Below are 24,516 nucleotides of genomic sequence, written 5' to 3'. Positions count from 1 at the left end.
ATATTATGATTTTCTCTTTTAGCCTGTTGATGTGATGGATTACATTAATTGATTTTTGAATGTTGAACCAGCCTTGCATACCTAGGATAAATCCTACTTGGTTGTGGTGTATAATTCTTTTCTGGGGTTGGGGGGAGAGGGAGTAGCTGGCCAGTATAGGGATCCAAAATAATTCATTTCATACATTGTTGGATTGTTGGATTTGATTTACTAGTATTTTGTTGAGGATTTTTTCATCTATGTTCCTGAGAGATATTGGTCTGTAGTTTTCTTGTAATGTCTTTGTCTGGTTTTGATATTAGGGTATTGCTGGTTGGGCCAAATTTATAACTAACAAGGATATGGACGACTATGGACCAGGCAAAGAGCATCAAGGCCTTGCCTTATTGGCATACCAGCATAATTGTGCAAGAATGCTCAAAGAACATAGAATATTGCTTCATCCTACAAGAGAATACAGAAATAGACCCACATTAATATGATCAATTGATTTTTGAACATATTACCAAAGCAAGTCAATAAGGAAAGGAGCTTTTTCAACAAATGATGGTGGAACAACTAGCTATGTATATGGAAAAAATTAATCTCAGTTCATACCTCACAACTATACACAGTAATTAATTTGAGATGAATCATAAACCTAAATGAAAAAACTTAAACTATAAAGCTGCTGTTAGAAGAAAACATAGGTACCTCCATGACCTAGGGGAGGCAAAAATTTCTTAGACAGGACCCAGATAACACTAAACATAAAATAATTGATAAATTGAGCTTAATCAAAACTAAAAAGTTGTATACATCAAAATGCCCCATTAAAAAAAGTAAATAGGGCCAAGGAAGCGCAGCAGCGCTCCCGCCGTGGGTTCGGATCCTATATAGAGATGACCGGTGCGCTCACAGTGCTCACTGGCTGAGCGCGGTGCGGCCGGTCTCAAAAAGGACAAAAAAAAAAAAAAAAAAAAGTAAATAGGCAAGCAAAGAAAAATAAAATAATTGCAATACATATATCTGACATAGGATATTTAACCAGAACATGGAAATAGTTTCTGTAAGTCAATAACTTAAAAAACAATCCAGCAAAATACTCGAATAATGATTTTATACAGGAAGATATATAAAATGACCAATAAGCACATGAAAGAGTGCTGAACATCATTAGTCATCAGGGAAATGAAAATAAAAACCACAGTGAGATACCAATACTCATGTACTAGCAGGGCTGGCTTCACAGGTGTGGAACGAGTACAGCTGCACAGAACTGCTGCCCCCTGCCCCCCCAACCCCATCTCCCGAAGAGCCTGGCATTTGGTTTAAAACTCTGCTGTCGGGGCTGGCCCGGTGGTGCACTGCGCTAGTGCGCCGCTTGGGAAGCGCGGTGGCGCTCCCGTCAAGGGTTCGGATCCCACATACAGACCGGTTCCCGCTCACCGGCTGAGCGAGGCACGGGGGCAACACCGAGGGTTGCGATCCCGTTGCTGGTCCCGGTCCAGTACGGGGGCGACACTGAGGGTTGCGAACCGTTGCCGGACACGGAAAAAGACAAAAAAAAAAAAAAACTCTGCTGTCACCATTTTCAAATTTTTAATAATTTTATCTTTGAACTTGTGTTTTGTGTTTTGTAAGGAAGTCCAATGAGACAATGGAGCTTGAATGTGAACAGAGGGGATGCATGCATGCATGTATCTACCGTGCCTTGCCACACTATTTCATATATTGCATCACTAGGCAGCTTTAATAACACATTTAATTTGCACTCACTTTGATTCTCACTGGACTTCCATGCACTGTGGGTACACTACAATTCAGTGCTTATATTCCATATCATCACATCTTCAACTGAGTAAGGGGGCATTAATAGCCCCAAGAGGCCATGCTTTCTGTTTGAACCAGACTTTCTTCTATTTTTTTTCTTTTTGGCGGCTAGCCAGTCTGGGGATCTGAACCCTTGACCTTGGTGCTTCTAATGCAGAAACAAGGCAATGGCATTTTAAGAGACAAAACCAAAGAACTCTGTCATATCCTTTCTTACTCAGTTACTTCCCTGTACTTGCCCACCACGTATGCTGAAAATGATGATACAGGAGGAAAGGAAGAGATAGGGCATCCCATACTTTTTGTCCTTTCAGTCCTTCCTCATTCATCAGTAAGATGAAGTCAGAGTGTTGGTGAAATGTGTGCATATCAAGAAGTGAAATAAAAACAGTTTTGTGCAGCATTTACACTGTTCTGGTGAGAACAAAATACATACTCATGTACAAAATACTAGTGGTTCCAAAAATGAGATAAATGCTCATATATTGAACAATGTAAAGATAGTATTGAACAATGTAAAGATAAAAGATATAATTCATGCCAATAAATTAAAATTTTAATTTTTCTTTATTTAGAATGGTAATTACTAAAACTACATTTTTGTATCAGCTTTATTGAGATTCATACATCATACATTCACCCTCTTAAAGTGTACAGTTCAGTGCTTTTAATAATATTCGCAGTTGTGCAACCGTTACCCCTATCTTATTTCAGAATATTTTCATCACCCCAAAAGGAAACTCTATACCCATAAGCAGTTACCTCCCAACTCCCACCTCCCTCCCAGTCCCTGGCAACCACTAATTGCTTTCTGTTTCTTTGGCTTTACCTATTCTGGACATTTCATATACATGGAATCATACAATAGGCCTTCAAGGACTGGCTTCTTTCACTTAGCATAATATTTTCTTTCTTTTTTTTTTTTAAAAGATGACTGGTAAGGGAATCTTAACCCTTGACTTGGTATTGTCAGCACCACGCTCACCCAGTGAGCAAACCGGCCATCCCTATATGGGATCCAAACCCGTGGCCTTGGTGTTATCAGCACCGCACTCTCCTGAGTGAGCCACAGGCCAGCCCCAACTTAGCATAATATTTTCAAGTTCCATCCATGTTGTAGCATGTATTACTACTTCCTTTTTTTTATTGTGATAAAATGCAATATTGTAAAAGTTACCATTTTAACTACTTTTAAGTGTACAATTCAGTGGCCTTAAGTACATTCACGATGTTAACTATCATTACAGTCCATTTCAAAAACTGTTTCATCATCCCAAACAGAAACTGTTACCCATTAAACAATAACTCCCTATTCTTCCCTTCCCCCAGCTCCTGACAGCCTCTATTCTACTTTCCGTCTCTATGAATTTGCCTCTTAATAGAATTTCATTCTTTTTTATGACTGAATATTCAGTTGTATATATACCACCTTTAAAAAAAGTCCATTCATCTGTTGATGGACACTTGGGTTGTTTCTACCTTTTAGTTATTGTGAATAATGCTGCTATGAACATTGGTGTTTGAATCCCTGCTTTCAACTCTCTTGTGTATATACCTAAAAGTGGAATTGTTGGGTCATATAGTAATTTTATGTTTAACTTTTTGAGGAACCACCAAACTTTTCCACAGTGGCCGCACCATTGTATATTCCAACCAATAACTCACGAGGGATACAATTTCTCCATATCACTCCTATTACATTTTATATTAAATATTTTTGAAGGGTAAAGCTTTCTACATTAATACTCTTAAAAGCAGCATTTTTCCTGCTTTTTGAACATGAAGTCCAGGTTTTCATTTTATACCACTAGGCCCCACAAATTAAGTAACTGACCCTACATATTTTAGTATGTCTTAATGTTTTTATTAACCCATTTCTGTACTCTATCAGGTACTGGAAGTAATAATAACCCAGTTGTTTAAAATTTTTAATGTTTTTTAGTCATGCAAATCAGGTGTCTGCTCACTAGGAATTACTATTTGAATAGGTAGTTGAGGAGTCTTTAATGAATACTGTGTAAGAAAACACTCAGTAAAGAGCAATTTAAAAAAATTGATCTCCACAAAGTTCCCATGTTATACAGGAATTGCTTTAAATCATAGTTAATAATAAATAATAAAAATAACTTAAATAATAATAAGTTATATGATTAACTTATAATTAATTATTCCCAAGTTGTGAAAATGCCAGTTTAATATTTGCCTGTTACCTTTTGGTTGGATATAGGATTGCAGTTTGATTCCAGCTAACCTTGTGGAGGCATTTGGATTACTAATTAACTGCAATGAATCATCTCCTTGCTACCCACTTCTTCCTACAGTGCAACATACTTTAAAGAAGGCCATTGATCCTGAAGGGCTTCTTTATGTAGCTTCTAAACAGTTCACAACCGAAGATTTTGAAAAGGTAAAGGTAGATAAAATGGTTACCCAGAATAACAGTGCTGATGGAGTTTGGATGTATTGTCCTCCAGAACTCATGTGGAAATCTGTTCCCCAATGTGGCAGTGTTGGGAGCTGTTTGAGTCACAGGGGCAGATCCCTCATGAATGGATTAATGCCTTCCGTGGGGGCTGGGAGTAGTGAATGAGTTCTTGCTCTATTAGTTCCCACGAGAACTGGGTGTTTAAAAGGACTCTGACATCTCCCCTCTCTCTCTTGCTTCCTCTCGACACGTGATCTGCTTGTATGTGCTGGCTGCCTGCCACTTTCCGCCATGAGTAGAAGCAGCCCAAGGCCCACGCCAGATGCAGCTGTCCCAGAATCGTAAGCAAAATAAACCTTTTTTCTTTATAAATTACCCAGTCACAGATATTCTGTTATAGCATCACAAAACAGTCTAAGACAGAAAATTGGTACCAAGGAGTAGGGTGTTGCTATACAGATACCTGAAAATGTGGAAGCAGCTTTGGAACTGGGTAATGGGCAAAGGTTGGAGGAGTTTGGAGGACTTAGAAGAAGACAAAAAGATGAGAGAAAGTTTGGAACATTTTAGAGATTGGTTAAATGGTTGTGACCAGAATGCTGCTAGAAATGTGGACAGTAAAGGCCGTGCAGATGATCAGGTCTCAGAAATGAGAAACTTATCAGGAATTGGACAAAAGATCACCCTTGCTACACCGTAGCAAGGAACTTGGCTGAATTGTGTCCATGCCCAAGGACTTTGTGGAAGGTGGGACATAAGAGTTGTGAACCAGAATGTTTGGTGGAAGAAATTTCCAAGCAGCAAAGCACTAAGGAAGCTGCATGGCTACTTGCAACAGCCTATGCTGAGTTATGACAGAAAAGGCATGATGTAAAGCCAGAATTTAAAAGGGAAGCAGAGCATAAGATTTGGAAAATTTGCAGCCTGGCCATGTGGTAGAGAAGCAGAGCAGGAGAAAAATGCAAGGGTGAAGCAGATAGACTGGTTATTAAAGACATTAGCTTGGTGATGAGGCAGTCAGATGCTAATAGCCAAGACAGTGGGAGAAAGACCCTTTAGGCATTTCAGAAATCTGGAAGGGTGCCCCACCCATCACAGGCCCTGAGGCCTCGAAGGACTGAATTGTTCTGGAGGATAGACCTGGGCCTCCACTGCCCTCAGGAACCTGCTCCCTGCATCCCAGCTGCTTTGGCTGGAGCAGTCCTGCCTCAAGTGGCCACAAGTGTGGTTTGTGCAGCAGCTCTGGAGAGCACAAGCCAGAAACCTTGGTGGTGTCCATGTCGTGTTAAGTCTGCAGGCCAGCAGAACATGAGAGCAGTGGAGGCTTGACAGCTTCCACCCAGATTTCAGAGGATGTATGGAAAAGCCTGGGAGCCCAGGCAGAGACCTGCTGCAGGGGTGGAGCTACTGCAGAGGCCATCTACTAGAGCAATGCAGAGCAGAAAAGTGGGGTTGGAACCCCCACAGAGAGTCCCCACAGGGGAAATGTCTAGTGGAGCCAAGGCAGTGGGGCTACTGCCAGGACCCCAGAACTGTAGGGCCACTGGCAACATGAAACATCAGCCCAGAAAAGCTGCAGATACCAGCCCAGTGCCTGGCAGAGGTAGGGATGGGGCTGCCCAAGGCTCTGGGGTCCCGGATGCCCCATTGTGCCCTGTTTGCAGTCAAAGAAGATTATTTTGGAGCTTTAAGATTTAAAGTTTGTCCTGCTGGGTTTTGGACTTGTTTGGGGCCTGTTTCTCCTTTCTTCTGGTCTATTCTTCCCTTTTGGGATAGGAATGTGTACCCAATGTCTGCTCCACCACTGTATCTTTTTTCTTTCCTTTTTGTCTTTTTTACTGACCGGTAACGGGATTGCAACCCTCGGTGTCGCGCCCGCACTGCGCTCAGCCAGTGAGCGGGAACTGGTCTCCACATGGGATCCGAACCCTCGGCGGGAGCGCCGCCGCGCTCCCAAGTGGTGCACTCTCCAGTGCGCCACTGGGCTGGCCCCCACCATTGTATCTTGGAAGTAGATAAATTTTTTACCAGTTCACAGCTAGGAGTTTTGTCTTTGGTCTCAGATAAGACTTTGGACTTTTAAGTTGGTGCTGCAACAAACTAAGACTTTTGCGACTGTTGAGATTGAATGATTGTATTTTGTACATGAGAGTGACATGAGTTTTGGGAGGCCAGGGGTGGGATGATGGAGTTTGGATGTATTGTCCTCATTTTCTGTATTAATCCGTTTTGTGTTGCTATAACAGAATACCTGAAACTGGGTAATTTATAAAGAAAAGTTTATTTGGCTTATGATTCTGGGACAGCTGCATCTGGCATGGGCCTCAGGCTGCTTCTACTTATGGTGGAAAGTGGCAGGCACTGGTGGGTACAAGCAGATCACATGGTAAGAGGAAGTGTGAGAAATGCCCTCACTTGTCCAATGCCAAAGGATGGACATGGAAACACGAGGTACAGCAAAGCGAGACTTTAATGGTGGTCTTACAAGATCAGGTGTCTGTTGGGCAGGCACGTCAGAATGGTTACATCAAGCTATTTATTTCCTAGTGTGCAAGTCCCTCCCCCGGTTCCTCACTGGCTGAGTACTATGGGGTGTACAGTCTTTCTGGATGTCACCTAAGTTTTATTACTTCCTTATAGGGCATTTATTGTCCCCTTCCCTCTGGAAGAAAGGGGTGGGCTCAGGACAAGTCCACAAAAAAGGCCCACCAGAAGCCCTGAGGAGGAGGAAGAACCAGGAAGTAAAAAGAACAAGGTGACCAGCCACGATCTTGAGAAGTCACCCTTGGGAAACTGTACTTTCAGGGGTTATCATACCACAAGTTAGTCAAGCAACCCTTGTTAAGCTATTCTTGAAAATAAATCACTTAGGCTATTTTCCCACAGGAAGCAATTTCAGGGGTTATCACACCACAAGTTAGTCAAGCAACCCTTGTTAAGCTATTCTTGAAAATAAATCACTTAGGCTATTTTCCCACAGGAAGCAAGAGAGAGAGGGGGGAGATGCCAGGATCCTCTTAAACAACCAGCTTTCATGGGAACTAATAGAGCAAGAACTCATTCACTACTCCCACCCCCCAGGGAGGGCATTAATCCATTCATGAGGGATTCACCCTCATTACTCAAACAGCTCCCCACATTGCCACATTGGGGATCAGACTTCCACTTGAGTTCTGGAAGGACGATATATCCAAACTCCCATCAAGTACTCATGTCTCTCAATTTAAATAGAAGTTCCTTTGAGCACCCAATTTTTTTTATTTAGTGTTCTTTTATTCCAATTTGCTTCCAGCTTTTAAACATTTTAAAGACACTGTATAGAAATTATTTAGCATTATAATTAAACAACTGTGTAAGGAAATGTATATTAAAATGTTACGTTTATTTTTTGAATCACTGTCCAAATCACAATACCTTAAATAATCTCAGTGAGAAGAAAAACCAAAATAGAATTATCTCTGTAGAAAATTATGATGAGGCTGTATAGATATATAGTTATTTACATTTTATAGACTGTTCAAAGGTATTTTCTTTAAATGAGTGGCTTCAGAGTTCTGACTTTAGGGATAATCTAATGTGACTCACTAACCCATATTAATGTCCTGACATTATGAAAATATGTGGCATGTTCAGAGAACCTGGGAGTAGATGATGTAATCATTACATAACTCTTAAGGTTGCTCAGGTATTTACAACTGAAACCCTTTTAACTATTCAGAAATTTGTTCTCAGTAGAGCTAAAGTACCTGGGTAGGATAGATAAAAGGCAGGGGATATTGAGAATTGGGAGTCCATTGGTCACTAAAATGTTTTTTCATACCTGCCATCCTTGCAAGCATATTGTATGGGTAAAAGGCGTAAAGGTGAGGTGGACTTAAAAATGAATTATGAATATCGTTTATTCATATAGAATAGAAAAAGAATGATATTTATGAAGCAATAAGTTTTTGTTTTTAAGTATATAAGAAAAAGTTGTTAGTCTCTAGGAATAAGGGTACTAAATACAAACTAATGACCCAGAGCAATTTTTGCCAGTTTTTTTACTGAAAAACAAACTCTATAGATTTATTAATTAGTCAAGTATTTACTGAATACTTCATATATATGCGCCTACTTCTGTTCTTTTATATTCTCACAGAAATATAAGCTTTCTTTAAATAGTTTATCACTTGAGATAAAAACAAGATACATGAAACAATTAAGGAACAATGTATAGTGCTAAGCTGAGTGGTACTAACTATAAGTATTTTAAGAATTCAGAAAGGAAGGTATCAGTGTAGCATGCAAGAGTTGGGAAGACTTCATGGAGGAGGTGGGACTTTTACTTGGGCTTTAAGAAAAGGTAAAATTTAGATGGCAGGAAGGATGGGTGTTCTAAACAGAAATAAAAGGAGCACATATATAAAAGCAGAAATTAGTACACATGAAAAACTATGAGAAGACCAGCTTGACTGCTACAAAATTTGTACTATGGAGTCAGAGGAATTTAGCAAACTTACAGTAAGCCTTGAAATTCAGGCAGAAGAGTTTATAGTTGATTTATCAGACTGTAGAGAACAATTGTAGACTTTTATTAGGCAAGTGAAATACTAAAAATGTTTTCTGTGGAAGATAAATCTGTTCATCACACAAATCAGAGTGGATGGAATTTGTTGCAGCCTGGGCTCTCCAGAGTTCTCTTCTATCAAAACCTGTAGAAGGGAGAAGGAAGTGGAACTAGGCAGAGAGAGAAGTCAAGCTGTGATACAGGACAATGTCAACTTCTGCTGGCTCCACAGGGAGCTCTGGAGACCCACCAGGTGTTGTCCCGCTTTGCACCAAAATGGAGGGGCTTTATAAAGTCCTCCTTCACTTCTGCCTTAGTAGGTCATATGATGTGGGCTGTTCTGAGACAATCCCTGAAGGGGCTGACAACTGGAAGCCATCACTCACAGTAGTTGGGACAACAAGTTCTTTTCTGAAGGGGGATATAGGTGGCACATTATCATGCCACAATAGTGTAGAACATAGAGAGGGCTATTGATATTATTAATAGTATTATTATACAGTTCTGAAGGAGAGAATTGTGGAGTATAAGGAGAGTAAAGAAGGTAGGATATATCCAATCTAGGACATATACATATACTTTTTAAATGTTATATTTAAAATATAAAAATTAAAGTTAATAGCAGCAACCTTATTATAGTTAATTTTTGGTTCCATGAGTTGAAAAAGCAGAAAACAACTAGAATGGTGAAAAATTTGGAAATTACATCATAGAGTAAAGAGTTAGGAACTGGAAATCACTGAGTCAGAAAGAAAAAAACCACAAAAGTCAGAAAACAGTGATAACCATTGTGTTGAAGAATTATTCTCTACCCAAATTTTAATGAATCTCAAAGGTACCTTCACAGTAGTTAACACAGTGCCTCCCTCATTGCAAGTGTTTAGTCAAGTGTTCTTTAAAAGGAAGGAAGGGAAGTAAGCAGGGCAAGTAGCTCTAAGGCCAATGAGAGAAAGTTGCAAGGAAATAAACTGTCAAAGAAATAAAGCTATTCAAAAGGAAAATGAGCTTCTGAGGGAGGTGAGCAAAGACATATTAGTCATTCAAACACATTGCACAGAACATTTCCGCACTGCATGGGAGTTATTCTAGGTAAACTATAATAATCTTTACAAGTATAAGACTATGATTTAAAGTGCTCAGTTTCTTTGGGACTGCCCCAGATATTTACTCAGTTTTTATGTAAAGAAATATGCAAACTTTAAAAAATGTCAATATACTTCGGTTTTTTGTTATACAGATCTTGTAATAAAACTTGAATCTCTTAAATTTTTTCACGTTTTTAATTTAGCTACTAGCTTTTGCAAAGAATTTGAACATAGAATTCAGCTTGGAGGCAGAAAGAATGATTCATGGCTATTATTTAGCAAGTCGCCGAGTCAGAACAGATTCTATATGTGGATCAAAATTGTCAGCATCTGCATTAAAATATTTGTATGTATTCCATTCAAGACTTTAAAGCCAATAATGACTTTTAATGATGTGTTTAATTAACTTATTTATCTTTATTTTATTTGTTTCTCTGTTTGTTTGCTGCTTGGTTGGTTTATAATTTATCTTTTGTTCCAAAAGAATTTGAGGTGGCTTAACAATTCCTTTTCTTATATTGTTACATTATTAAAACCTCCAATAACTATTTTCACTGAATTAATTTGTATTGAATCCCCTGTCTGAGAAGTGTCTGAGAAAAGTGTACTGATTTCAAATGAAAATGATTATTGTAACAAATATAGCTGCTTATATTACAGGTATTTCCTAGATGGACTTAGAAGAAATTCTTAAGTATATTGTTGCTTGTACTATTAAATACTTTAATAGACTATTGTTCCTTGAAAAGTTAAAGAAACTATTTTTTTTTCCTTTTTGTCTTTTTTACTGACCGGTAACGGGATCGCAACCCTCAGTGTTGCGCCCGCACCGCGCTCAGCCAGTGAGCGGGAACCGGTCTCCACATGGGATCCGAACCCTTGGTGGGAGTGCCGCCGCGCTCTCAAGCGGCACACTCTCCAGTGCGCCACCGGGCCGGCCCAAAGAAACTAATTTTTATTATAAAAGTAAAGTGTGGACATTGTAAAAAATATAAAATGATGAGTAAAGTATCTTGCTAACTTTACCCATTCCAACTCTACTCCCCAGAGATAATCACGGTGAAAAGTTTTTATGTATCCTTCCAGAAATTATCCACTCAATTATTAGCATATACATATATGTAATTTAAATATGATATATATATTTTTAAATGTTATACATTTTTAAATGAATGTTATATGAACATATATATAAGCATATAAATATATGTTTTTTTATATAGATATACTGTTTTTGTCCAAAGGGAACCATGCATGCACATAAAGAACTACCTCACTCTGTTTTAATAGCTACATCAGTTTCACTGTGCTGTGATGTGTGATGTATGATATGGCTGTACCACAATTTAAACAGTCCCCTATCGATAGACCATTACTTCATTTGACATAGTATTAAAGTATAATCTTAAACAAATTATGAAGTAGAACTGGGAGTAAAATAACCCATTAAATAAATAAATATCATATTATAACTGTAATATAAAATAAGACAGATAAAGGACTGGCAAGAAACATCAACTATAGGTCTATAAGGGATATGTTTAGTTTCCCCAACTCTATATTTATTTCATAGAGCTAAAAAAAATGTTAAGCTAAGTTAGAAATTGACTCTTCAGAAAAAAAAAAAAAAATCAACTCCTTAATATTTTTAAATGGTAAACAGAATTATATAATGCTTTCTATTTTCTGAAGCAATATTTAAAATACTCAGATCAAATTATACTGCTTAAAAGCTTTGAAAGTCCTATTTTCTCATATTTTTCCTCTGTAGTAAAAAATATTTTGTATTTAAACTCACATAGCCTCAGTTTATGTATGACTATACTGATCCAAAAATAAAGCAGAGTTAGTTTTAATATGATAACTCTCCTTTTTCACATTGTAGAAATAAATACTGAGTGTGGAAATAGGGTTTATGAAATAATGAAGTAAATGAACCACTACCCAGAAGTGTCATAAACCTTGAATTTTTCTCCCACTTCTATAGACAGGTACCTAATAACACCATCTTTGCTCTTCTAGAGAAGTGGAGCTAAGCAATAAATACTTTATTCTCTTTCCCTGAATGTTTCCATGCATATTCTATCCTGGTAAACATTTTTAGAAGGAACTTGGATAAAGACATCAGAAACATAATAATGAAATTTTTAAATAAGCTACATTTGGAGAGATCATCACAGGCTTGAATTACGAGTTTAAGCTAACAAGAAGAAAGTTAATAGATAAATTCAATGTCCTCAATTAGATCCCCAAACTCCCTAGGACAAGTGTGAAGTGATGAGAAGAGGCTGATGTGGTTTAATATGAAAAGACATAAAAAGGACTTGAGATTTCATTCTTTTTATGTTTAAGATGAGTAAATAATGTAATGTGGCTGTTTATAATACTGAGATTTAGGGTTGATACATTAATAAAATGTGTATCAGGAGTAAGAAAATGCTAGTTCTGACTCATGAAGGTCAAATCACATCTGTAGTACTGTACTAAAAAGGAATATTAACCAAATCTGGTTACAAGAAGAGTAGCCAGGATGGCGAGAGGCTGAAAATTATGTCTCATGACACATTAAAGGTACTAGGAATATTTAGCTTGGAGAAAAGAAAACATGGGGCAACTATAAAAGTTGTCTTTGAATATTTGAAGAGCTGTCATATTTTAGAGATGTTACGCTTGTTCTGTAGTCCCAGAAGTTAAGACCCTTGGGTGGAAATTAGAGTGAAACTAATTTCAGCTTAGATTTATATAAGCTTTGTACATTAGCTGCAAAACTTTCAAGTGACTTTACTTAATATCCTTGTTTTATAGCTGTTTCAAAAAAATCTCAGAAATTAAATGATTTATATTGAATCACACAGCTTGTAAATTCTGGAGATGCAGCATACATTTTCTGATTCTCAAGTCCAGCAATCATTCAAGTACCTCATGTCTGCTTAATGAAAGCATAATTTTTTTCTATGTAGTAAAAAAAATATTTTGCAGTAAAAAAATGTTTCAGGTAACCAAAGCTGGTTAAAAATTTAAAATAAAGGAATGGAGTGCCTCATGAAATAGTGCTAGGAGAGGTTCAAAAGAGACTGGATAATGAGTAGCCTGGGATGTTGTAGAGGATATTCAATTATCTGATGGGAGTTTGAACTTTGAACTCCACAATCCCTTCCATCACTGAAATTTCGAGATTCTATGAGAACTTCATATAGATGAAGAATTGGAAGAAAACATCAAGGATGTGTCTGTAAGAGATAGGTTAATTTTCCCAAATGTTAATTTTTTTGAGCAGAACTTGGGGAGGGAAATGTGGAAAGATAAATAGAAGCCAAGATGGAAATCAACTCTTTGATAATAAGTCAGGATACTTCCTTGTTCTGGAACAGTCTATTCAAGTTGGTGGGAAAAAATGCTTTGAAAAGAAACTAAAACATTTTAAAAAGAATATGCTGATCTTTAAAGTGTGCCTAATATTCACATACATCTTGGTTTGTTCCCGCCAAAATATATATTATTTTTGTAATATCAACATATTTTGATTGGCATCAATTTTCTTTTTTAGAGTTTCCTTATCTGAAGCCCATGCTCGACTAAACTTACGGAATAAAGTACTTAAAGAAGATGTACTAATTGCAGCCTTAGTATTTGAAACATCTCTCACATTGAAATATGGTAATGTATTAAATTATTAATAATCACTACAAATAACCTTATTTAAACTTAAATATAATTAGTCCATTAAACTAAAATGTTCCATTTAGGGAGTTGGCTCATTAGCTCAGTTGGTTAGAGCATGGTGCTGATAACAGCAAGGTCAAGGGTTCAGATCCCCTTACCAGCCAGCCACCAAAAAACAAACAAAAGAAAACAATGAGTTAAAGTGTTGGCCAACCTAGTCTGGAAAAAAAATGGAGTAACTACAGATGTACAAAATAAGCAGTGATTAATGGGAAATAACCACAGACTCAGCATATATAAAAAAGAATCGGGCTGGCCAGTTAGTTCAGTTGGTTAGAACTTGGTGTTATAATACCAAGGTCAAGGTTTCAGATCCCTGTACCCACCAGCTGCCAAACCACGAATAGTCATTTTATTCAGTCAGTGAGTCAGGAAATACTTAGTGGTAACTAGGTGCTAGGTACTAGACATATAGTGGTGAAAAAAGCAGACACAGTCTCTACTCTGGTGGAGCTTCCAGTGAGAGGACAGTTAAAAGTAAATACACTAATAAATATATAATATGAATTGAGATAGATGCTACAAAGAAAATAAACTGGATGTTGGAGAAAGAACAATAGAAGGGACTGACTTTGACTGTATTTAGAGAGACCTCTCTGAGGAGGCAATATTTATTTAAGCAGATACCTGAAGGGTGAGAAGTTTAGGTAGAGGGAAACCACATGTACATGTGCTTTCAAAAAGAGGGCCAGGATGGCTAAAACATAGTAAGCAAAGGCGAGAATGGTACTAGTTGAGGTTGGAGAGGAAAGTTAGGGCCAGATCCTACAGGGCCTCACAGACCATGGTAGAAAATTGAGATTGTATTCCAAGTGCAATGGGAAGCCACTGAAAGGTTTTAAGGAGAGGACTGATGTGATCAATTATATTTTGAAAATATGCACTGTCTGAAGCTGGTAGGGAGAATGGGTTGGAGGAGGTTGGGAGTGGAGAGGGAGACCAGTTAGAAAATTGTTATTGTAGTCCACGGGAGCTTTGACTAGGTAGAGGCAATAAAATGGAGAGAAATGAGTGAATTAGAGATACACCTTGAATGAAAAAACCAATAGGTGCACTCATGAACTGAATTTAGGAATGGGGAAGGGGTAAGAAAAGGAAAGAATTAAGGAAAACTCCCAGGTTTCTGCCTTGAGCAACTGGATGGGTCATGGTGCCATTTACCAAAACTGGGAAGAGAGAAAAAGGTTTGGGAGAAAACAAATCAAATTATAAGTGTAAGTTGGAGACATCCTACAGAGATATCAATAGACAGATAAAAAAATTTGGAGTTTAGAATTCTAACCTAGAAATGTAATTTAGGAGTCATCAGTGAAGAGATGGTATTCAATGCCAAGGAATGGATGAAATCACCTACGGAGAGACTAGAAAAAATTCCAGCACTTCCCTTTGAAAATTCCCGTATTTATAAATGAGATTGAGGAAGAGGAAGTAATAGAGGAAACTGAGAAGCAGCACCTAGAATGTAGGAAGAAAATCAAGTGTGGTATTACAGAAACCGAGAAAGGGGGGTGTTTCCAGAAGGGAGCGGAGGGGTGAACTGTATCACATGCTACTGAGAATGAGTACAATTAGAGTTGGTAGCCTAGAGGTTGTAGGTGGCCATTATCAGGGTTATTTCAGTGGAGGGGTGTAGGAGGTGAGGATATGGAGACAGCACATATAGACAATTTTGACATGTTTGACTATGAAGATGAGGAAAGAAATGGTGTACTAGTTGGAGAAGGATGAATGGTCCAGGAAGGGATTTTTTTTTTTTTTAGATGGACGGTAATAAATCATATTACATGCAGCAGAAACTAAACTAATGATACTACAGAAAGAAGAGAAGATCAAAGTGACGTCCTTTAAAAAGGTTAGAGGGAGGAGGAAGTTGAGGATTAGTGAGAAATTGGTAAAGGGATTGAGGAAGAGGAAGTAATAGAGGAAACTGAGAAGCAGCACCTAGAATGTAGGAAGAAAATCAAGTGTGGTATTACAGAAACCGAGAAAGGGGGGTGTTTCCAGAAGGGAGCGGAGGGGTGAACTGTATCACATGCTACTGAGAATGAGTACAATTAGAGTTGGTAGCCTAGAGGTTGTAGGTGGCCATTATCAGGGTTATTTCAGTGGAGGGGTGTAGGAGGTGAGGATATGGAGACAGCACATATAGACAATTTTGACATGTTTGACTATGAAGATGAGGAAAGAAATGGTGTACTAGTTGGAGAAGGATGAATGGTCCAGGAAGGGATTTTTTTTTTTTTTTTTTTTAGATGGACGGTAATAAATCATATTACATGCAGCAGAAACTAAACTAATGATACTACAGAAAGAAGAGAAGATCAAAGTGAAGTCCTTTAAAAAGGTTAGAGGGAGGAAGTTGAGGATTAGTGAGAAATTGGTAAAGGGCCACAAAAAATGACTACATTGTGTAATGATAAATACAGTATTTATCCTGATTTGAATATCTCATACACACACACAAAGGTGAAAGGGGTTGGAACCCAGAACACATGTGAACATATTAGCCTCTGACAGAAGGGTCACCTCTCCATTTTATAGGAGGGAAGAAAATGTATTCAGAATCAGGTAGGTTTGTAGATTTGGTCATATACTTTACTGAAGGTCATCAGCTGAAAAATGAAAGGTTTGAGGAGAGAAAAATGGAATAGTCATTGTGGATGATAGAAGAGCAAGTGTCCTAGGGGAACTCAGCAGGGTTGCCAGGCAGTTATTAGAAGTTATTGATTCATTTAAAGTGAAAACAAGAAATGAGTCACGTGATTTTCTTTGTAGAAGCCTGAGTGCAGGCACAAGGTGAATGGGGTTCACGCAGAATTGAGATTTCAATAGTTGAGTGTGGCAGAGTGTCACAGAAGGGCAAGGGAGTAGAGGGACTTTAACCCTAATTAAAGAGGGAAGTGAATTGGAGGAAGCAGATTGGAGATCTCAGAGGTAAAAGACCTGGCACATTTGAGCAAGTGAGCTGGAAGCATAGGAGGTAGCATAGGGAATTGGTTTTGAAGTTGGAACTCATGACTGAAAAAGTTATCTGGTGATATCACTTCCCTGTGACTGAGAATCTGTGGCTGAGGTGGAGAAGAGGTAGGACACAGAGAGGTCGGGAGTTAAGTGGGTCATTCACATGGAAATCACTGAATGGCAGGTATTAGGGAAGAGAGCAAGATTGTGAGCCAAGTGCTGTGAGTGGGCGGTTGACATCACTGTGAAAGGCGAAAGAGTGATAAAGCCAGGTGGTACTGAGCATGAAAGGAGCAAGGGTCTTTACCAGTAGGGAAGCAGGGGAAAGAACGGTCTGGTAGCAAGCAAGGCATTGACTCTCTCTTGTGACACTAACACATGTGAGGTGTTTGAGAAAGAGCTTCACTTTAGAGATCCACAAGGAAAGTAGTATCCTCAAGGCCAGCAAGGTTTCAGGTAAGGTCAAGTGGTAAAAGGAGTCACAGAAGTCTGTAGCAATTACTTGTGACAGTTCTAGGAAGGTAGGCACTGGTTGGCTGGTTATTGTACACCTGGCCTGTCACATTCATTCAATGAATCAGTGAATGAAACAATGAGAGCTTAACTCCTACAGTAATAGTCAATGTCTTTTTTTAATTGTTGAAAAATATACATACATTTTAACCATTTTTTGAGTGTACAGTTGAGTGGTGTTAAGTACATTCACATTATTTGCAACCATCACCACCATCCATCACTGTGACGACTATTTGTAGATGACAAATTTCTACTTTCCAAACTTTAAAATTTAAACATCAGCATATTTCGTCTGGCCCTGGTAACAATATTTATATGTTTATTGAACCCACTTCCTGAGTTTCAAAAAAAGAAAAGAACAAAAGAAAGTCAGATTTAGATAATGATTATTGAAATACCGTATTGAATAGGTCAGAACTTAATTTTAAAACTTTCATTAGAGTACTCTGGTTGAAAATTTAATTTCCTACTTTAAAGAATATTTCTCACTTACACTATTTCCTTCTTCATTTAGGGGCCACTGTATTTTGTGTTGCTCCAAATGCAGTATTTCCTTTTGAACTGTATAACGAAGAATATTTAGAGCAAAGGGATCTATATCTGACTCAATGCCAACAACAGTTCCAACAGTTTATTGCCACATATGGACCTGGGCCAGCTATTTTCTCTAGTGATGAATAACTAATTTAAGGAAATTTTTTTTCTTCATTTTTTTATTTAAGCAATGGGAAAAAGTGTGAGTATTTGAGAGTGATTTTGAAGTAATTCTTTAGATACTACTGTGCATAATAATTAGAATGCCATTTAAAAAAATATTAATTGCTAATAGGATAAACACTAATCCAAACTTCTAAAACCAGTATTTTTTAAAATTTAGTATGACAATGTGGACAATTTAAAATGACGAAGTTGCCAAGAAGAATCCTATAAAGACTTCTCATTAGCTCAGTATACCATGTTAAAACACAAATGTTGCAATCTAAGCAATGTGAAAAATGGTAAGTTATGTAGTTCACTCTTTTTGTCATAAGATGGCAATAACATTTTATCTACAAATTATTTTACCTAATTTTTCTTACATTTGTGCACCTGCCAAACTGATTAGTAATTAACTGTAATTTATATAACCTAAAGCCTCAAATGAAAGGCCTTTTCATGCTTTATTAGATATTGACATGTCCATTATATATATGCTGTTAGAAACACCTTTAGGAAAAGGCTTAGAAATGTTCTATATATGCCAGGTTAAATGAAAAATTTGCATGGAATGAAGGAACCAATAATTTACAAATTGGTTCTTCAACTCTAACTGGTTACAAGAAAGGTTCCAAATAGCAAAGAAACCACTTTGCAAACCCAGTCTTCATTTTTGAAGGGAAGGTATCTGGCTGTGAAAAGGTAGTGACATCTTGAGAAAATATCTTTCTTTAATCCTATGTAGTTCCTGATTTCCATAGCTTTAATAAAAGATTAATTTTACTCACTGAAAAGCAAAATGTCATCACAATATTGACCTTTATAAACAAAGATTCTTTCAAAATCGGCACTTCATAGAGCTTCTCAACGATAAAGCTATATAGCTTTCCCATTCTATAGGGCAATGAGAAATCACTATTTTATTTCCTAGTCATTCAACAAAAATTCGAGTTTCTTTCTCTACTAGAGCCACAGATCATACAGTAGTTTTCAGAAGAGCTTGCTTTCAACAACAAAATATTTACCTGTTACAATTCTATTTTGTTAATACCCTTATTTGGTGATTTTTCTTATACTGTATTTCAAACTCTTCTGGTTCTCTGTGGGGTGAAGGAAAACATATTCCTATTTTAAAAACTAGGATCCATACAGTAGCCTCCATTCAAGATTCTGATGAAGGAACAAGACTAAAATCACTGGGAGAAAAAAATGTCTTTTAAATGTTGCTTCTGATGGGAAATGCTTAGAGATGTTGCTGTACGAGTTCTATACTGTTTGACTTAACATGTACAAATAAAAGCAAGGAATTTATAAGCTATGACTCAACAGGGGGAAAGATTTAGCTAAATTTAAGCCTTCATCCAGGCAGGAATTCAGTTATTTTAGAATTCTTGTTAATTCTTTACTCCCGGCCTGTCCAGTCAGTATTTTTCATAAGATAGCATATTGCCAGTTATTACATGCACTAGGATAGCATTACTTTTTTGTTCACAAATAAAAAGCAAATTAAAGAACAAAACTTAATTTTAAATAAAATCTGTTGGTCACAGAAAGGTGAAAACTTTACCTGTAATGGGTAATTTGCTACTTAGCATTAAGGAGTTCATGAGATTCCAACCACCTGTTTTTCAGGTACAACAGCAGTATATGAAGGGGAGGTGATATCTAGTATGCAGTGATTAGGACCTCTCCAGGTTCATGAGATTCCAACCACCTGTTTTTCAGGTACAACAGCAGTATATGAAGGGGAGGTGATTATGCAGATGCAGTGATTAGGACCTCTCCAGAAAGGCTAGAAAGGAAAATTGGAGCAATGTCTCCCCAGTTGCTTGCCTCAATGAAAATCACCATCCACAAATAAGCTAGTTATCGACAAGAACATTATATCCTTAAAGTATGTTAAAACCAGGTCTGACTACAGATGCTCCCCGACTTATGATAGTCCTAATAAAACGAATGCAAAGTTGAAAAATCATTAAGACCAACTACTATGTCGGGAACTGTCTGTAGTGAGAATGGAGCTCTTTAAAAGACCTGATATATTTTAAAGAAAACAGACTTCACTGTCCAGCAATTTAATTAATAAAAGTCAAGAGTCAAACTTGTATTTTTCTACATTTATTTATTGTGAGGTTATCAATGTCAAATAAAATATTAATTAATTTTCATCATTTTACTCTGTTCATCTGTTTTCTTGACCAATTCATTTCTCTCCAAAAATGATGCGTGCCACACCTCCAAAAAAAAAAAAAAAAACAAAAACAGAAAACAGTAAAAATCATTCCACACTCAAACTCAAAAAAAAAAATGAAGTTCTCATATAACCTCGATATTCATAAGTACCCCTCAAAAAATTAATATTGAGAAAAGGAAACAATACCCCTGACATGAGAGGGCAACTTCAAAAGGAACTGTCCCCAGCACTTTGGGGTTTATCAAATAATTCTGAACTACCAACAGATGTGTTTGCTTGACAAACCATAATTACTCACTTGAGGCAGCGAAGTACTTTTAAACACCACAGGTAAAGGACTTGAATGTTCACCTACAGCTACCTATATGCTGAAAAAAAAAGAACATTTCACCTATTTTAATGAACTGTACTACATTTCAATTATTCACATCAATATAGATACTGGCATCTCAGTCTTAAAATTATTTCTTCAAAGAAACGCTCAGCTGGGTAAACGGCAAAAAGTAATTTGTCATCATTGTGCCAGTTATTAAGAACATATTAAACATTTTGGGTACTGCTCTTTAGTAATACCACGAAGACAAAAGAATGCACAAAACTGGAATGTGAACTTTTTTGGTACCTGATTACATGCAGTGGAGTTCCCAGTTGTTTCTTAGCCATCTTCTACTTCAAGTTTTTGGAAAACATCTGTCATGACAACCTTCATACATCTTCAAAACACATACTTTGCTGTACCTGGAAATTAAAATATTTCATTGTGAATTCTCATTTGTACTTGCATTTGTTTGTCTACTTCAAGTTTTTGGAAAACATCTGTCATGACAACCTTCATACATCTTCAAAACACATAGACTTTGCTGTACCTGGAAATTAAAATATTTCATTGTGAATTCTCATTTGTACTTGCATTTGTTTAGCACCTTATATGTAGGATGGTCCAATAAGAGAATTTCATTCTTATCAGGAACCATAAACACAGCCCTACTTGCAATGTTTCTGACTCCCAACCCACTTTTTACTAAAAAGCACTAATACTATTCTGTTGTTCAATACATATCTAATGGAATAAATATACTTCTTGCTTAATTCTTTTTTGGTAGTTAAAACTTACAAGTCCAGAATTTAAAATATCTAATGATTTGAATGTTAGTGCCTTTTAACTGATTAGGTCCTAATAATTCCATAAATGAGCTTCTTTCCAAGCTGGAAATGGGAGTCATTAGCATTGGCAGGAAAAATGATGGAAACATTTTACAATATCCTTCATTTTGACAGTACTGACTTTGAGACACAATGGTTCTAACAAGTACCCATCCATTACTTTTCAGTATTAAAGCTTGACAAGGATGAGCTATGAGCCAGGTTAAAGGTCAGATGTGTAAAAACAAGTGTGCAGACCTTCACCTAAAAACAGTACAATGGCAAATCTGGTAGTTTTGAGGCAGTGATACTTTTTGTTGGCATCATTATTGGATACAGTCCTGTAGAAGTAAGGCCCAAGTTGACTGAAAACAGACTTAGGTACTGCAAAGGGCATGGCCAGGGCTACAGATCATGTCCTACAACACCCCAAGAGAATAAATCATTGGAGAGCTACTGGAAATGATTTATGAAGACATATAAAGTTGGACCTTGCAAACAAAATCAATATTAGGTATACTAACTATTGGTTATGAACAATTACAATTTGGAAAATTTCGATTTAATATTATGATTCACGGGAACTAGACAACTACATGCATAATCACATTTTTATAAAGCTTAAGGAAATGAAAGTTTAGAAATGCCTACGTATAATAATAAACTGCTTTCCATCCACTCCCCACCCAAGAAGAGAGACTGATGGACACAAAATTTCAGATGGTGGGACCATGGAATGGGACAGGGAAGTAAATAAATACTATGGTATTAGTAATACAATAGTTCTTAAATGGATTGGTGGGTTATTTTCTATTTATTATGCTTCAAAATTTCTGTGCACTACAAGTATTTTTATAAAAATATCAGGAAATTAAAAAAATACCAACACTTAGCAAGAAACACAGGACTCAAGCCTCTTACGCCTCAAAAATAAGGATGAATCTAATACCAAATTAAAATATTTTAAGTCATCATATTCGTCCTGTTGACAGTTAACTATTAAGTATTAAATTGTTCCAGATGAAGCAATGTATTTCCAATTTGGGGGATAGAAAAAAAAACATGAATATACTGTCTCATCGACAAGCTATTCATTTTGTATGGTTTGTTTTGGTATAGGTAACATGCTCTTGTAGTCTCCCAGTTGTTGACCCCTTTCTTTATTATGTCTAGAAATACACATCTCTATGTAAACGCAACATCTACATGTATAGCAGGCATTTACTAATAACTAATAATAGTAACTAACAACTAAGGGAGTTCTACACTTGCACATATTGTTCTCCAGCTTCAATGCCTCATGTTTAGGGTATACTTACAACGGAAGATCCAGGCACAAATGCCGACTATTAGCTATACTAACAAGACCAGTACTGATTGTCAGCTTAACTGCTTAACCATTTCAAAACCAATTATTAAGTACGATTAAAAGTAAGGGTGGACTTAACTCTAAATCACTTCTCCCTTTATGAAATGCTCCCTAATTTATTAAGTAAAAATAAGCCGCCCACTGAGGGGAGCCTAAAACCGCCAAGGCCGGGCACACTTGGCTGGGGACACAAAGGAGATCCGGCGAAGGCCCGGGCGGAGCACGAAGCAACCGGCCGTTCCTTCCGGGCATCTCGGGTTCCCTTGAGTCACAGAAGGCCGTTCTTCACTAGTTTCTGAGCCAACAGTCCAAAACCGGTGTTTACTACGGAGTACAATCAGCTAAGACCTGCAGGTGGTTACTCACAAAACACGACAATGCAGATGGCGCAGAGGGAAAGCTGATGGCCGCGTCCATCCAGGCCGAGGGCAGCGCTGCCTCCTTGGCCGTCCCCGCGGCCGCCGACTTGGGGGCTGCGCCTGGGCAGGGGGCGAAGGCCGCCGGAATGAAGGCGCCACACTCGGCACCCGCGGAGCGGAGAAAGCCGGCACAGAGAACACAAGGAACTAAGACCACTACAACTCTCACCTCGAAGACCCGGCTACGGGACCGCAGTCTTCGCCGCCGCCACGCCGGCATGGCTGACGACTCGCAGCAGACAACGCCCGCTCGCGGCCACGCGGAAAAGGAAGCGCCGCAGCCCGAGAGAGCTCTTAAGCACTCCGAACGTGGCCCCGCCTCTTCCGGCTTCTGGCCCCGCCCCTGGCGGGTGCCGAGCCGAACCAGCGCTAGGGGAGGAACTGGGGCGGTCACTTTTTAGGGCTTCGCGCTTCGGCCCCTGCAGCTCTGCAAGTTTATATTGGGGAGGTTTGGAACTTCTGTACGGCCCGTGAGTACCTCAGCTACAGCTGTTTCAATGAATATGCAAGTGATTAATCGACCAGTTTGTAATGGATACAAACGAACAGAAAATGCTCTGAAGAAGAGGAGTCTCTCATTCCCAGTACAAGTGTTAATGTGTGCCTAGTCTTTTACTCCGTCACGATTGCAGTGTTTAAAAATGTGGTGGTATTGGACAACCCGACTTAGAGTAAGTAATCTGGAGTCGGCTCCTTCACACGCGCAAGAATCAATTAACCAGAAAAAGGGGAAGCTGTTATATTTTCCAGCTATCGTTGCTATTTTTATTGATGATAATAGAGAGTTTTTCAAGAAACATTCATAAAGCAGTTACCTACCTTGTTTATGAACATTTTATAATTTGCTCTTGATTTTGTTTTGTGTTTTATTACTCTTGTTTCTCTAGATCATGATGTATTGAGTTCTGGCAAGAAAGATTTATGATCTTGTTGCCCCCCAAAATATACGTGAAAGCATAAAATTAAACAATTGGATTAGTAAAAAATAGGTCAACTCTTCTTTAAAAATTGGAAATCTAAGAAACTGATATTAAATTCAGTACAAAGAAGCATATGGTATGAAAATCTAAACCTAGTAGAACAAACTGTGATTATACCTACTTTACCAAAGGATTCCTCTCTGTATAAGTTTCTGCTGAGTGCTTTGCAGGGGTTTAAAAATCTTCGTTTTGGGCGCCAAGTGCAAGCTTTTTCTTCTGTCGAGTAGTGATGTGGGTCTCAGCCTACCTCACAGACTTCGGATTCCTGGGTGCATGTTGCTTCCACAACCCAATTTTACAACCTGGGCAACCACCTCCATCAGGCCTGATAGAGTTTGGATGTGTTGTCCCCACCAAAACTCATGTGGACATCTGATCCCCAATGTGACAGTGTTGGAAGCTGTTTGAGTCATGGGGGCGGATCCCTCATGACTGGATTAATGCTCTCCCTGGGGGGTGGGGGGATTAATGAGTGAGTTCTTGCTCAGTTAGTTCCCGCGAGAGCTGGTTGCTTAAAAGACCCTGGCCCCTTCTCTCTCTCTCTCTTGCTTCCTCTCGCCATGTGATCTGCTTGTACCCACCAGCCACCTGCCACTTTCTGCCATGAGTAGAAGCAGCCTGAGGCCCATGCCAGATGCAGCTGTCCC

General features: G+C 38.1%; 1 protein-coding gene and 1 long non-coding RNA gene across 2 annotated transcripts in view; one reads left to right on the top strand and one right to left on the bottom strand.

Annotated features, from left to right (window-relative positions):
* MCMDC2 (minichromosome maintenance domain containing 2) overlaps positions 1-17,749 on the top strand; it is a 30,378-nt gene extending 12,629 nt beyond the window's left edge. The window contains exons 10-14 of the mRNA XM_008566855.1: positions 2,034-2,143; positions 4,040-4,219; positions 10,072-10,214; positions 13,416-13,525; positions 17,583-17,749. Of these exons, the coding sequence (XP_008565077.1) occupies positions 2,034-2,143; positions 4,040-4,219; positions 10,072-10,214; positions 13,416-13,525; positions 17,583-17,749 (710 nt within the window). The remainder of the gene's footprint in view (positions 1-2,033; positions 2,144-4,039; positions 4,220-10,071; positions 10,215-13,415; positions 13,526-17,582) is intronic.
* A 2,117-nt stretch (positions 17,750-19,866) lies between these two features.
* Positions 19,867-20,682, bottom strand: LOC103585779. Its single transcript, XR_550105.1, has 3 exons — positions 20,581-20,682; positions 20,257-20,326; positions 19,867-19,999 (listed from the first exon to the last, which is right to left on the bottom strand). It is a non-coding gene; the product is annotated as an uncharacterized LOC103585779 (long non-coding RNA).
* Between the last annotated feature and the right edge of the window lie 3,834 nt (positions 20,683-24,516).

The sequence above is a fragment of the Galeopterus variegatus genome, unplaced genomic scaffold (assembly GCF_000696425.1).
Source record: "Galeopterus variegatus unplaced genomic scaffold, G_variegatus-3.0.2 Scaffold271, whole genome shotgun sequence".
Classification (NCBI taxonomy): domain Eukaryota; kingdom Metazoa; phylum Chordata; class Mammalia; order Dermoptera; family Cynocephalidae; genus Galeopterus; species Galeopterus variegatus.
Note: the sequence above shows the minus strand (reverse complement) of the source record. Positions and strands in the feature narration are given on the sequence as shown.